Source organism: Pelophylax lessonae (genome assembly GCF_965119305.1).
Source record: "Pelophylax lessonae genome assembly, chromosome: 1".
Classification (NCBI taxonomy): Eukaryota; Metazoa; Chordata; class Amphibia; order Anura; family Ranidae; genus Pelophylax; species Pelophylax lessonae.
In genome coordinates, this window is record NC_138768.1 from 665,434,817 (window position 1) to 665,450,337 (window position 15,521).

At 42.1% G+C, this 15,521-nt stretch overlaps 1 protein-coding gene across 2 annotated transcripts in view; it reads right to left on the reverse strand.

Moving 5' to 3' along the window:
• Nucleotides 1-15,521, reverse strand: part of NR3C2 (nuclear receptor subfamily 3 group C member 2) — a 544,471-nt gene that overhangs the window by 17,804 nt on the left and 511,146 nt on the right. For both annotated transcript variants that reach the window (XM_082261285.1, XM_082261286.1), the window contains exon 8: nt 12,357-12,514. In XM_082261285.1, the coding sequence (XP_082117411.1) occupies nt 12,357-12,514 (158 nt within the window). The remainder of the gene's footprint in view (nt 1-12,356; nt 12,515-15,521) is intronic.

Consider the following 15,521-nt stretch of genomic DNA (forward strand, 5'->3'; position numbering starts at 1 on the left):
CTTAGAGAAGAAAAATAAAGCCAGTAATTTCTATGGATCAATAGTACTAACAGCCACAACATTCACATGTGCAATATGTAGATTCCTAGCTTTGACATCAGCATCAGGCAAGGAAGATGAGCTTTAAGCAAGATCTATGACTGCCAAGGGAATCATGTTTTCGGCCTCCCACTGTGCTTCTTGGGGAAGGGGAGCAGAAAATACTCCAGAAAAATAATTCCATATGTACATTCTTTAAACAACACCAAGCTGTTATGTTATGGCATGTCCTTAGATGCACTCATCTCACCCTATGATCCCATATGAAACATAAATAATGAACGCACGCTGGAGACAGAGGTATTCTTGCATGCCAGCGGCAATATAACAAACCTCAGTACAGTCCAAAGTTGAGCTCGACATCAAATAAAGTGACCACATATTGCTTCAACAAGATGGACACAGATCACTTCTGTCTCTTCCAAGATATAGATTACTAAGCTTTTTTTTAAACCTCATGAAAGTAAAACTACACTGAAGTACAAAAAGGTTTAGAAACATGTACTAGGAAATAAAAGGTCTTAGCACATGAATTTTACTTGGCAGCTGCTAGAAAAAGCAAGCAGTTAAGGTAGCACAGTCAAAACATTATAATCTGCCACATTCTAAATTTAGCTAGTTTCCTTTTTTAATATTCAGCAGAGTAATTTAAAATATAGCCAAATAAAAGACTTAAGATAAATTCACAGTGTCAGACACCTATCTCATATGATATTAATATGATGTAGCTTGTATTGATTTGCAACAGTAAACTTGGTTTGCTTTCAGGTTATAGAAACTTTGGGAGGTATGATGCTACTAGATAAAAGACATGTGTACTGCTTGAGCACAATTCTAGGTGACAGCCAATATGCAATCAAACCGTTCCTCCAAATAGATGTTAGTATTACAGAATTTCCAGCCGGGTGTAAAGTTTCCGCATCCAACAATACTAAATTATATTGATTCTTCTTGTTATTAACAGCAATATTTGGAAAAGCAACTGCTGCCAGGTCAATGGCCCCATGGGTCCAGATCTGAGACTTTATATTACAGGATAATTGTTTCTTTCTTCCTATATTTAAATATAATTTTATGTTGCTGACTTGAACACACATGTTGAATAGGCTGACTGCATCTGATACTATTTACTATACCTACATACACTCACCGGCCACTTTATTAGGTACACCTTGCTAGTACCGAGTTGGAATCCATTTTGCCTTCAGAACTGCCTTAATTCTTTGTGGCATAGATTCAACAAGGTGTTGAAAACATTTGTCTGAGGTTTTGGTCTATATTGACATAATAGCAGCACACAGTTGCTAGAGATTTATTGACTGCACATCCCTGATGTGAATCTTGTGTTCCACCACATCCCAAAGGTGCCCTATTGGGTTGAGATCTGGTGACTGTGGAGGCCAATGGAGTACAGTAAACTCATGTCATGTTTAAGAAACCAGTTTGAGATAATTTGAGCTTTGTGACATGGTGCATTATCCTGCTGGAAATAGCCATCAGAAGATGGGTACACTTTAGTCATTAAGAGATGGACATGGTCAGCAACATTACTCAGGTAGGCTGTGGAATTTAAATGATGCTCAATTGGTACTAAGGGGCCGAAAGTGTGCCAAGAAAATATCCCCCACACCATTACACCACTACTACCAGCCTGAACCGTTGATACAAGGCAGGATGGATCCATGCTTTCATGTTGTTTTTGCCAAATTCTGACCCTACCGTCTGAATTGCGCAGCTGACTCATAAGACCAGGAAACATTTTTAGAAATCTTCTATTTTCCAATTTTGGTGAGCCTGTGTGAATTGTAGCCTCAGTTTACTGTTCTTAGCTGACAGGAGTAGCACCCGGTCTTCTGTTGCTGTAGCCCATCTGCTTCAGGGTTCAATGTTGTGTTTGGAGCCACTTTGGTTGGGGAGGCCTGTGGAACCCAGCTTACCATTGAGAGCTCTGGAAACCAATTTTCCAACTCCCCGGCCCCTCTTATGTGCAAGTCATCCTGTGTCTATTAGGGGCACAGGGTGACCAAGAAAATGATGGACAGCTACTTAATGGACACTAAGAAATTTGGTTTGAATTTCTTCAAATGGGACAGTAATATTTATCAACAATATCTCTTAAGAAATATATGAAGAATATTCCTGGTCTGTTTGATTCTGGACATGTTCATTGAAAGAGCTGGTCACATTGGCTTCTGTTCCATGTTCTTCAATGTAAGAGGCAGACAGTCTGTTACTGGTGGTCTCTTGCTATTGTCTGTGTATTGAGGTGTTATATGTTTTCTGCTAAGAATGTCTGTCCCATTGTTAATTGTTAATTAACTCACATATTACTATTGTCCAGATGGCTAGGTAAATAGCTCAAGTTAATTATCCTTCTGTATACAATTTCATCTACATATGATAATGTAATCAGGCTCACCTGACCTGTGTGTGGTATTTATTGTGTGTGAGTCTGTTCAAATAATGTTCCAGATCTTATACAAGCTATTCTCAGCTAGTTTTGTATGGAGGGCAGCTAGAATATCTGATATCTATGTTCAGACTGGAGGAAGTGGTATTCTGACGGAAGCACACAAGCAAATTGTGGGGTCGCGGTTCTGTTACAAATGTGTTGTGCGCTCAGAGATGGTATTCTGCATACCTTGGTTGTAACGAGTGGTTATTTTAATTTACTGTTGTCTTTCTATCATCTAGAACCAGTCTGCCTATTCTCTGACCTCTGAAATCAACTTGGCATTTTCATACACACAACTGCTGCTCATTGGATATTTTCTCTTTTTCTGACCATTCTCTGTAGTTTCTAGAGATGGTTGTGTGTGAAAATCCCAGTAGATCAGCAGTTGTTGAAATACTCAGACCAGCCCGTCTTACGCCAACAACCATGACATGTTCAAAGTCACTTAAATCCCTTCTTCCTCATTCTGAAGCTCAGTTTGAACTTCAGCAAGTTGTCTTCCCCACGTCTAGATGCCTAAATGCATTGAGTTGCTGCCATGTGATTGGCTGATTAGCAATTTGTGTTACCAAGCGATTGAATGGGTGTACCTACAAAAGTTGCCAGTGACTGTATAATCTGTACTTAGTTTTTACATTGGTACTGAGATAGAAGTGGCAACCATATACCGTATATACTCGAGTATAAGCCGACTTTTTCAGCACATTTTTTGTGCTGAAAAAGCACCCCCTCGGCTTATACTCGAGTGAGCAAAAAAATGAAAGTGGAGAAATGCCAGGAACGATCAGGAATGACCGGGAATAACTGTGTATCTCAGCCCCGACCCTCCTGCCCCACATCCGCCGCCGTTAATATGGTAATACTGTATGCTGGAATAACATGACCCGCCGCTCGACTCCTCTGTAGCAGAGGAGCGGAGGAGACAGTCAGCGGAGAGTCAGTGGACGAGCTGCGCCCGCACGTCACACCGTGGGAGGAGCCAGTGCTGGCAGCCGCGCTGCTGAAGAAGAAGTGAAGAAGCTGCCCGGGCCGGGAGCGGGAGACACTGTGGGAACCGTTACCCACACCTGCAACCATCTGCAGATCAGCAGCATCCAGCACTCCAAGGTTCCTCTATAATTATATTTAATCGTTTATTTTACAGTATATATTTTTATTTATTTATTACTTATGGTTGACCTGGGTTGGAGGTGTAGGCATAATGTGAGTTGAGGGGGGTGGAGGTGAAGGCCTAATGCGGGTTGAGAGGAGGGGGGGGGGAAGTGGAGGTGAGGTGAAGGCCTAATGTGGGTTGGGGGGGGGGGTTGGAGGTGGAGGTGTAATGTATGTGCTGTAATGACATTAATTAATGCCTCAATTAATGTATGTAATTTTATTGGTATCTATTTTTATTTTTAAAATTTACCAGTAGCTGCTGCATTTCCCACCCTAGGCTTATACTCGAGTCAATCATTTTTCCCATTTTTTTGTGGTAAAATTAGGGGCCTCGGCTTATATTCGGGTCAGCTTATACTCGAGTATATACGGTATACAGAATCATCTATACACACCAATCCTGTTGACATCTGTCACATCACATAACTCATGGTTAGTAACATAATCAAAAAAAGATTTTGCAGCCTAAATGACCCAGCAAACTTGAATTATCTTAATCACTTTCAGACCGCCCGTCGCAGTTAAACGTCACTACTATTTACTACGTTAAATACTGGGGTTATGGCTTTAGATGGCTGCAATAACCCCGGTATTTTTTTTTTTACTGGGCGGAGCGGTCCTCTTTCTCATAAAAATGATCCCAGCTGCTTGAGGAGAGGTGCCCCCCCCCACTTCCTGGTCATTTTCCTTGCTTACCGGAGCCGTTTGTAGCGGGGAAAATGATTCGGTCCTCTCCCCTTCTAGGCAGCAAGCTGGCCCCCATTCGACTCTATGGCCTTGGAGGATTGGAGCGACTTCATACGTTGCTACCTCCTTAAAGGGCCCATTTTTTTCATGATGAAAAAAAAAAGACTTTTTTTTTTTGCTTTTTAGTGTAGATGTGAGATCTGAGGTCTTTTTTTTACCCCAGATCTCACATTAAAGAGGACCTGTCCCGCTTATTTCTATTACAAGGGAAGTTTACATGCCTTGTAATAGGAAAACATATGCAAGTCGCACCCATATAGGTAAACCAAACATGTGAGGTATTGCCGTGATTGTTAGAGCGAGAGCAATAATTCTAGCCCTAGACCTCCTCTGTACCTCTAAACTGGTAACCTGTAGAAATTTTTGGGTACCAATGTTTGTCACCATTCCATGAGCGTAACATGACATGTTGGTTATTTATTTATTTGGCATAACATTATATTTTATATTATAGAAAACGTTGGGCTAGCTTTACTGTTTAATTTTTTTAAAATGCAGTGAAATTTATTTTCACCAAAAAATTGCGCAAATACCGCATGACAAAAAATATTGCAACGACTGCCATTTTATTCTCCAGAGTCTTTGCTAAAAAAATATATATAATGTTTGGGGGTTCTAAGTCATTTTCTAGCAGAAAATACTGTTTTTAACTTTTAAACAACAAGTGTCAGAAATAGGCCTGGTCCTTAAGTGGTTAAATAGGGGGATGACCACAGAAGCAGTATACTACCTAATATGAGTCATGAGAAATGAAACAAGAAATTTGATTGACTAAATCATGCTTTTTGCCTTACTGAATAACATCTTAAATGTTGATATCTGTAATTAAATTATCTTTGTAGCAAGCAATGTATCTGACTGTCACCAACACTTCTTTACAGAACACTTTCTTAGCCAATGACAGTGGGTGTAGTGAAGTTACATGCTTTATGTCACCAGTTAAGCATGCTTATGTCATCTGTATAAAGTGTGAGAAGCCCCAAGGGGCATTAAGAAGTTAGGTGTTTTTTTTGCTTAATAAATTCATGTTCTGGGTTTCATTTAGTTATAATATTTTATTGGGGGTCTGTATAATATTACACTTTTTTATTCCAAGTTGGGATTTTGAACTGGTAAGATAAAATGTATGTGCTATGTTGTGAATGTTCTTATTATTAAAAGCATGTGGTTAACCAGTGCAGTAGGCTCTTATCAAAGGCAGGGGAGGAAACAACTATGCAATGTAATGTGAAATTGTGAAAAATACATGCCATCTGCTCCTGAGCCCTAAAACTTTGGGAGTTTGTATATATACCCACATTTTGCTAAGTTGTCACAGACATTATGACACACACTTGGAGGCCAACTGGTACTTCTGCTAAAGCGCATAAGGGTCAGTTCACAAAGATGTATCCATTCATTATTTTATTATTATTATTAAAAAATGTATATAGTGTCAACAATTTGCGCATTGCTTTACATGATCATTTTATCATTCACAAACATAAATACTGTGTAGATGTTTTTCACATTAAATTCATTTTTAACTTTGAAAAACTCCTATATAAATTGATATTATATCTTAACTGTTCCTTTTTGATCTCCAACAGAAATGTCTGCATTTCCTCAAGTCATCTTACACTTATGGCTAGGCAGATGTTAGTGATATTTAACCACTTGCCGACCGTCTGCCACAGTTTTACTGTGGCAGGCTGGCTCGGCTGCACAATGTCATTAATACAGCAACCGTGCACTGATTACTGTAGTAATGTCACTGATTCCCTCAAAAGTGTCAAAAATGTCAGTTAGAGGTACAATCTGTCTGCCGCAATGTCGCAGTCCCGCTAAAAATCGCAGATCGCCAGCATTACTAGTAAAAAAAAATTATAAAAAAAAAATTGCAGAGGTGATCAAATACTACCAAAAGAAAGCTCTATTTGAGGGGAAAAAAAGGACATCAATTTTATTTCGGTACAGTGTTGCACGACCACGCAATTTTCCGTTAAATTAATGCAGTGCCGAATCGCAAAAAAATGACCTGGTCATTAAGGGGACAAATCCTTCCGGTTCAGAACTGGTTAACCAGTGTGATAACGTTTATGGTAACCAAAGGTACAATATAGCATAATTAGGTAAACTAAACCAAGAAATATGACATGCCTTATCTCCACTAATAATGACAAGAAATAGCTAGACACTGTGCTATTTTTTTATGAAGAAAATGAATACAATCAATGCAGATAAAACCCCCAGTAGGTGTACTAACAACTTTCACTAATAAAAATTATTTGTGAAAGCAACAGAAATTCTTCTCTAAAATTAGTTTGCAGGATCCTGATGGTATGCTCCTATTTCAAAATATACAGGCTAGAAAGGGGTAGGCTCACATTGGAAATATGATCACATGATACTGAAAAGCACTATGCTGTCATTTTATTGCAGCACTACCAATTCCGTCTGTAGGAAAACAACATTGCACCCAAGATTTTAGATATAAAAAATGTTAGCTAAAGAGCAATAATGTAAAAGATAAGGCGTTCTAATTAGAGGCAAAGATTTGGTACAGATCAGAAAAAATTGGATTTTTGACTTTCTGTAAAATCCATTTTTCTGATGTTCATTGACGAACACAGCTCCCGATTCTTCTTAACCATCGGGTTATACTGCCCCCTACAGGAGTAGGAAAATAGGCAGGAGAAAACTTGACTATGCCTATGGACAGTCCCTGGTATACACCCACTCTCAGCTATAGCCACTCAGTTTTGTTACAAGCAGTGTCAGAAGAAAGCCAACTCCACAGAGGGGTGGGTTCTGTGTCCATCAATGAACATCAGAGAAATGGGATTTTACGTTTTAAGTCAAAAATCACATTTTCTCTTTCGTTCATTGACAGACACAGCTCCTGATTCATCTTAATCATTGGTAAGTACCAAAGCAGTGTCAAACATGAGGGGTGGGAAAAAGCAGAAAAAAATTCCCAAGGCTAACCATAGCCAACCAGGTAACATGGAGCTTAACCATAAACAACTGGAGCTCACCAAAAAAAATACATCCTCAAAGAGGACCAGGTCCTCTAAACAGCAGCCAGCAAAACTTTGCAGCCAAAAGAAGCATCTGCAAATGCTAAAACATCCACTTTTGAAAAAAACAGTGTAAAATTGTGCATCGACAACCAGGTGGCCGCCTTGCAAACCTGCGTCACTGATGCCTGATGACGGAAAGGCCACAAGACACTAAGCGCCCTAGTAGAGTGCGCCTTGACAGGGAAAGGAGGAACCTGACCCTTGATGGAATAAGCCTGAACCACCGTCTGATCCATCTGGAAATGGTCGCAAAAGAAGCAGACAACCCTTTGTAAGGTCCGTCCGTGAGCACAAATAGAGTCTGACTTCCTAAAAAATCCGAAGCTGTTAGGTAAACCCAATTGCCGAACCACATCCAAGGCATGCAAAGCAATTTCCTTCGGATGTTAAGGTCTGGCACACAGGGGAGGACACACAATGTCTTCATTCAAATGACAGTCAGTGACCACCTTAGGAAGGAATGACGGACAGAGGCAAAGCACCACCTTATCCTATGGAATCACCATAAGGTGAACAACAGGATAAAGCCGCCAGTTCTGACACCCTGCACACAGAGGTGATAGCCACCATAGAAGTCCACCTTCTGGGGCAGCGAAGCAGGGAAACCTCCTGAATTTTGAAAGGGAGGCTTCTGTAAAGCTGAAAGCACCACATTAGGATTCCATGGCGGCAACAGAGCCCGCACTGAAGGAATCAAATGTCGGACACCCTGAAGAAAAGGTATGCACCAGGGAGTGTGTGGCCAAAGGTCGTTGGAAAAAGACCGCCAAAAACCGATATCTGGCCCCTGATGGTATTCAAGGGCAATTTCTATTCAATCCCCTGTTGAAGGAAGGTTAAGATCCGAACCACCGAGAAGGAGCGTAAATGAACCCTGAGAGACCTACACCATGCAATGTACGGCTTCCACGTACAGACAACCACGAACGGACCACTTCAGACAAACCTCCATCCTTCAGCACCTGGCGTTCAACAGCCAAGCGTCAAAGCCAGCTACTGTAAAGCAGGATGAAAGATTGGTCCTTGAGACAGCAGAACCTCCCTGAGAGGAAGTCCCCAAAGAGCACTGGCGACCAGCCGTTCTAGATCGACGTACCAAGACCGGCGAGGCCAGTCTGGAACCACTAGAATGACCGGAATTCCTTCTGCATGGATCCTGCACAGGAGTCGTAGCAGAAGTTTGAGAGGCTGGAACTTATCAGTCAGCCCATCTTAGAATCCCGGCTACTTACCGAGCTGCCAGGACACTTCTTGTGCCCCCTCGGTGATTGATATGGACCATGGCCATGGCATTGTCTGAATTAAGAAACCCCTGAAGACGAATTGTCCAATGAACCAGACAAAGTCTGATCGCTCGGAATTCCAGTACATTAATCGGCAGTCTGGACTCTGCCAGAGTCTGGACCTCCTGACCAGGTCTGTGCAGAGGACGCCTTCCCACCCAGACAGGCTGGCATCCGTGGTGACAATCATCTAGTACAGGGGGAGAAAGGATTTTCCCTGTTGAAATGCCAGAGAACAAGGCCAACTCTAGAGACCGTGGATCCTGTCCCATTTTACCAGAATCTCTTTAGCAGAGATCTTGTGTGGAACTGTGTGAACAGACCGCCTCAAGGGTGGACACCATCAGGCCCAGCACCCTCATGCAAGCCCAGAGAGAAGACCATCTGCTGGAGTTTTACCAGAGGAAGAAACACTCCGGCTGAGGCCGAGTCCTGAGTCAGACCCAGATAGTCCAGTTTTTGTCGACAGAACCAAAGTAGACTCCTGAAGTTTCAGAATCTAACAGAACTCCTTCAGAGTTTGCAGAGCAATCTCCAGTTGGCCATCAGAGCAGTTGGAGACTCCACTCACAGAAGATGATCTTCCAGGTATCCCAGTACTGCGATCCCCCGCTGACTCAAACAATGCCAGCACCAGGGCCAGCACTCTTATGAAGACCCGAGGAACGGAGGTGAGACCAAGGTCAATGCCATAAACTGATAATACTCCCCGCCCAAGGCAAAAATGAGGAGGTGCTGGTGATCGGCACATATTAGATTGTCCAGGTAGGTGTCCTTCATGTTGATAAAGTGAGAAGAAATTCCCCTGAGGTAGGGACGCCACTACCGTGTGAATGGACTACATGCGGAATTTCTGTACTCGAACAAAGCAGTTCAGCACCTTGAGGTCCAGAATTGCATGAACCTTGCCTTTCTTCCTGGGGACTGTAAAGAGGTTTGAGTAAAAAGTAAAAACCCGTGAAAACTTTCCGAAGTCGGAACCGGAACAATCACCCTTGAAGTAACACGTCTTGCACTGCCCCAAAGAAAACAGGTTGGAAGGAAAAAACCTTTCCGGAGGAATACCAAATGTATTGGGACGCCTGCCTTTACATGCACATGAACTTTAATAGCATCCCAGTCTTAGTCAGTAGGGATCAATATTGAGTTGGCCGACCCTTTGCAGCAATAACAGCTTCAACTCTTCTGGGAAGGGTGTCCACAAGGTTTAGGAATGTGTCTATGAGAATTTTTGACCATTCTTCTAGAAGCACATTTGTGAGGTAAAGCACTGCTGTGGACGAGAAGGCCTGGCTCGCAGTCTCTGCTCTTTTTCATCCCAAAGGTGTTCTATTGGGTTGAGGTTAGGTGCCTCCACCCAAACTTGCTCATCCATGTCTTTATGAAATTTGTATGTACACTGGTGCGCACTCATGTTAGAAGAGGAAGGGGCCATCCGCAAACTGTTCCCACAATGTTGGGAGCATGAAATTGTCCAAAATGTCTTGGTATGCTGATGTCTTAAGAGTTACCTTCACTGGAACTAAGGGGCCAAGCCCAGCCCCTGAGAAGCAACCCCACACCATAATACCCCCTCCACCAAATGATTTGCACCAGTGCACAAAGCAAGGTCCATACAGACATGGATGAGCGAGTTTGGGGTGGAGGAACTTGACTGGCCTGCACAGTCCTGATAGAACACTTTTGGGTTGAATTAGAGCGGAGATTGTGAGCCAGGCCTTCTCTTCCAACATCAGAGCCTGACCTAACAAAGCACTCCCCGAAGAATGGTCAAAAATTCCCATAGACACACTCCTAAACCTTGTGGGCAGCCTTCCCAGAAGAGTTGAAGCTGTTATAGCTGCAAAGGGTGGGCCAACTCAATATTGAACCATACAGACTAAGACTGGAATGCCATTAAAGTTTAAAAGCAGGCATCCCAATACTTTTGGTAATATAGTGTAAAACCCCTTGATGCCTACCTACTTCTATATAATACTCCAGGCACCTACTTACCTCTATATAAGATCCCCTGAACCCCCCTCTATATTTACATCCCTGTCAAATGAAGGAGTTCAGGGAGGTGATCAGAGGGGACCCTCCTATCCATCCAGGAATACAGACAAATATAGGGAATACAGGAGTCCCTCCCCCTGCAGTGAAGGAGACTCCCAGCTAAATAGACTGCAGGGGGTGATCAGAGGAGACTCCAATACAGACCCCCACTGCCCACCCCCCTCTAGGTGATGCAGACCCTCAGCTATTAGGACTGTAGGATGATCAGAGGGGACCCCCACACATACCCCCCCCCCCGCCACCCTTGTCCAGTAAAAGGAGAACCCAGTTATGAGAACTGTAGTAGATGATCAGAGAAGACCCCAACACTAATCCCCCTGCCCAAACTCCTCCAGGAGAAGGTAACCTCAAGCTAGGAGAACTGCAGGGCTAAAAAAAAGAGATCTCCAACATGAATCTCACTGCCCACCTCCCTCCAGGTGAAGGAGACCCCCAGCTAGAAAAACTGCAGGGAATTGGTCATAGGGGACCCCCACACATACCCCCCCTCTGCTCAACCTTCGCCAAAAAAAGGAGACCCCCCAGCTCAGAGGATTGCAGAGGGAGTAATCAGAGGGGAACCACACACAAACCGTCCTGCCCACCCCCCTTCAGCAGGAGACCCCCACCTAAGAGGACTGTGGGGGGTCAACAGTGGGGACCCTCACACAGACCACCCCAACCACTCTTTTCCAGTAAAAGAAGACCCCTACATAGGACTCCAAGGGGTCAACTAGTGGGGGGCCCAACACAGAGCCCTCAGCCCACCCCCCTCCAGGAGACCCCCAGTTAAGAGGACTGCAGGAGGGTGACCAGACATGACCCCAATGCAGACTACCCTGCCCATCCTTCTCCAGTAAAAAGAGACCCCCCATCTAGAACTGCAGGGGGGTGTTCAATGGAGAACCCAAAACAGACCCCTCTTACCCACCACCCTCCAGGAGGAGACCGCCAATTAGGACTGAAGGGGGGTGATCAGAGGGGGCGGCAACACAGTACACCCTGCTCAAGCTTCAGTAAAGGAAGACCCCCTAGTTCACCGATGGAGATTCATACATTGGAGCTGGTCACAATGCGGAGAGGAGAGAGGGAGACTTTAGTACCAAAACAGGAGGAAATCCTGGCTGCACTGTCCTGCTGTTGCTCCCGCTGCTCGCTCTGCTGGCCGCATCCACTCTTCCCTGCTTCACTGTAAGCAGGACAGCCAATCCCAGATAGTGAATCCAGGGGAAAGGCGGGGAAGATGTGAAACCCGTGCCTCACTGACCTGGTAAGCAGCAACAACTCGTTACTACAGCCCTACAAATGTATGGGCTGTCCCCACTCTGATGGCAGCCCTGCCTAGAACTCCTTTATGGCAGTTTTCTTCTGCACCACTTACTAAGCAATTTTTTATGCAATATTGATATACAGAATTTATGATTTTATAATATTCTTTACATGTTATAATTAGTGGGAAACACAGCACTAACTTTCACATATCTGCTATATAGGTATAAACTATTTAAAGGATACTCTCCATTTTCAATTTATTATTGTGGATTTAGTTCAAGTAAGTCAGACCATTAGACTAGTACTTACATCATGAACGGAGTCTAGAAGTTTTGTTAAATGAAAATATCGCTGCCAGCTCTGTCCAGCACTGTGTGGACTCTTCATTAATATTTTCCTCAGTTCTTTAATGTAATTCACTCTCATTTCTTCAAAAGCAGCTTGGCATTTAAGTCCATCTTTAGGAACTAGGATGAAAAAAATATAAGAATGGATTCCTGATGATGTAATAAGTATTCAGAACAGATACCACACCAGAGCTAATGAAAAGATTACCTTGCTATATAGTTATTACTGTTATATTAAATATCTTCTATTTCCAGATATGGAATGGTGCTTTTATTGGTTTAATATTTAGCAGTACAGTGAAAACACAGTAAGTCTATTATTCATTTAAAGTAAATGTAATTTCTAAGAACAGATACCACAAGATGCCTACTATTACCTAATCCTCATACAGGCAGTCCCCGGGTTACAAACATCTGACTTACAAATGACTCCTACTTACAAACAGAGGGAGACAACAAGAAGGGAGGAAAAATCTAGCCCTAGGAAGGGAAATTCACTCCCGTAGGATTTCTCATGGGAAAAAGGTGTCTCCACTGAAGCTTTATCACCAATCCTTGTTTTCACTACAACTCAAAATTTTCAAAATCCAGTTGTCATAGGGACAGAAAGTGAGGTAAAATCTTCTGTACAGGGCCACAGACAGCAAAACAAATGGTACAGGGGTGTTAACCCTTCCCTATGCTTTCTAAAAAAACTTAAAAAAATATTATTTTGGCTGGAGCTACACTTAAAAAATCTACCTGTTCTGGCTTACATACAAATTCGACTTAAGAACAAACCTACAGTCCCCATCTTGTTTGTAACCCGGGGACCGCCTGTACATGTGACTCGGCGGAACCAGTTTCACTAACTTTCAGTCTCAGTCCTGCCAACTGCCATTCCTTTATCAAATAAGAATGTCCCAGTGGTTTATATGGACATTCTTGGTGGACAGGGAAATGGCATTTGAAAGTTCTCAAGTCAGAGAGGCAATGTCCTGCAGAGAGATATACAAACAGGCATATTTTGGTGTCAGTTCTTACACAGGGCTTTGAACATGTAAAAGGCTAAAAGATTTATTTTAAACCATATTACATGGTAAGCTATTCTAGGTATAAAAGCCCATGAACAAAGACAGGTGTGTAACTAAAGGATCCTGGTAAGTCATAGATACTGCCAGTTGATTTATCTGTTAAAGCATAGAAACGTGTATAAACATTGCAGAACAAACTATATTTGAGAAGCATAGAAGGCAATAGTAATTGTTTGCATATGTGTCTTTACTGTAAATTACCTATAGATAGTAGATAGAAGTCAGATGGCTTGACCAACAAGGCTTGATCAATGAACAATTCTTATTTTAAGACAGCAGTTACATTAGTAATAATGTCCATGCTAACATATTGCATCCTATAATAGAAAGCAGTCCCAGTATTGGCCTTATCTTTGGAGAAGCAGCTGTTCTCGACCAAAAATGATTCAAGCCAAGTGTAACCTATCTCTGAAATGAGTGGAAATGCCTGTCACTGCTCAAAGACATTACAAACACCAGTTAGATTGAACAGTAATCAATTAAGGTGATAATAAAGTCTACTTTTTTTCATTAAAATAAAAAGATGTTATGCTTACCTGTTCTATGGTATTGCACAGAGTGGCCCCTTACTTTCTCTTCTAGAGTCCCCCGCTGGTGCTCTCAAACTCTTGCCGCCATAGCAAACCGAACTGTGTGCGTCCTTAGACAAACACAGCATGGATCACCCACGTCCCTCTCACTCCTCACAGAATTCTTTTGACAGCAGCAGGAGCCACTGGCTCCCACTGCTTATAGAGTCTTCTGTGAGAGTAGGAAGTAAAGAGTGAAGAACCGTAGCTGGGCACAGCACTGAATTGATAGATGACTTAGCTGAGTGTTTAGGGACAGGGAGAAGGGAAACTAGTATTGGAGCTTTTTTTTACCATTATGCATAGAATTCATTAAGGTAAAAAACATTAAGACTTAGAACCACTTTAATTTCTGATTATGCAGTACATTTGAAAAACTGAAATTTGCAAATACATAATGAGTTTAACTGCTGTTCTCAAAATATTCTGATCACTATATGTACAAGAAGCATTGTGCTAACTTGACGCTGAACTCATGAGGTGCAAATAAAAGAAAAAAAAATAGCTTTGCAAAATGTCATCAACCTTATATTGGCCCTAATGACATAACTGGTATGGAAATGTTAAGCAATACTTTCCTGGTAATTACATATAAATTATTTCTGTCCAAAAGAAGAAATTATCAAGAGAACACTTCTTCTGAACAGACACCTATAGAAGTGTGCAGAATCCCCTACTCTTTTCCTTTAAAGGACTCTACTATACAATGTGGGGGAGATTTACTAAAACTGGAGCACTCAGAATCTGGTGCAGCTGTGCATGGTAGCCAATCAGCTTCTAACTTCAGCTTGTTCAATTAAGCTTTGACAATAAACCCTGGAAGCTGATTGGTTTATATGCACAGCTGCACCAGATTTTGCACTCTACTATTCTAGTAAATTTCCCCCTGAGTTACAACAAATATACTGCAGCAGCTCAAATGTAGGAGTAACTCCACACAGAATAAGGAACAAAAAAAACATGGAATAGTATAGATTAAGAACTATGAATATTATAAGGGTTATATAGTAGGATGCGAATGATTATTATAAAACACAATTCTAATAGGAAACACCCTCAGAATCAAATGGCACTGTAATATTTTACAAATATTAGATGAAAAGTAAAAGTAAAATAGAAATAAACTGTACAAACAAAATGAAAAAACTGAAAATACAAAATTCTGGAGTACTGCCCAGATTCTCAGACTGGGTTTCTTAAACACAGCCGTACTCTCAGCCTGGATATTTTCCAATTCCCTACAGATCAGAAAGTATATGAAATGTAGTAGACAATTAGAACAGAAGATGTGAGGCTTTGTCATCTATGCAGTGCTGTATTTACGGAATGGCACAGGTGGACCAATGCCTCAGGTAGCAAGTTAGTGTTCATTCTTTCCTTTAATATTTTTTTACTCCTGAAACTTCTGATATTTGTAGGTTAATCATTACAACTAAAGTGGAAAAGTGTGAAGGGGCTGTTGGTGGGAGTCTCGTGACTCTCTAC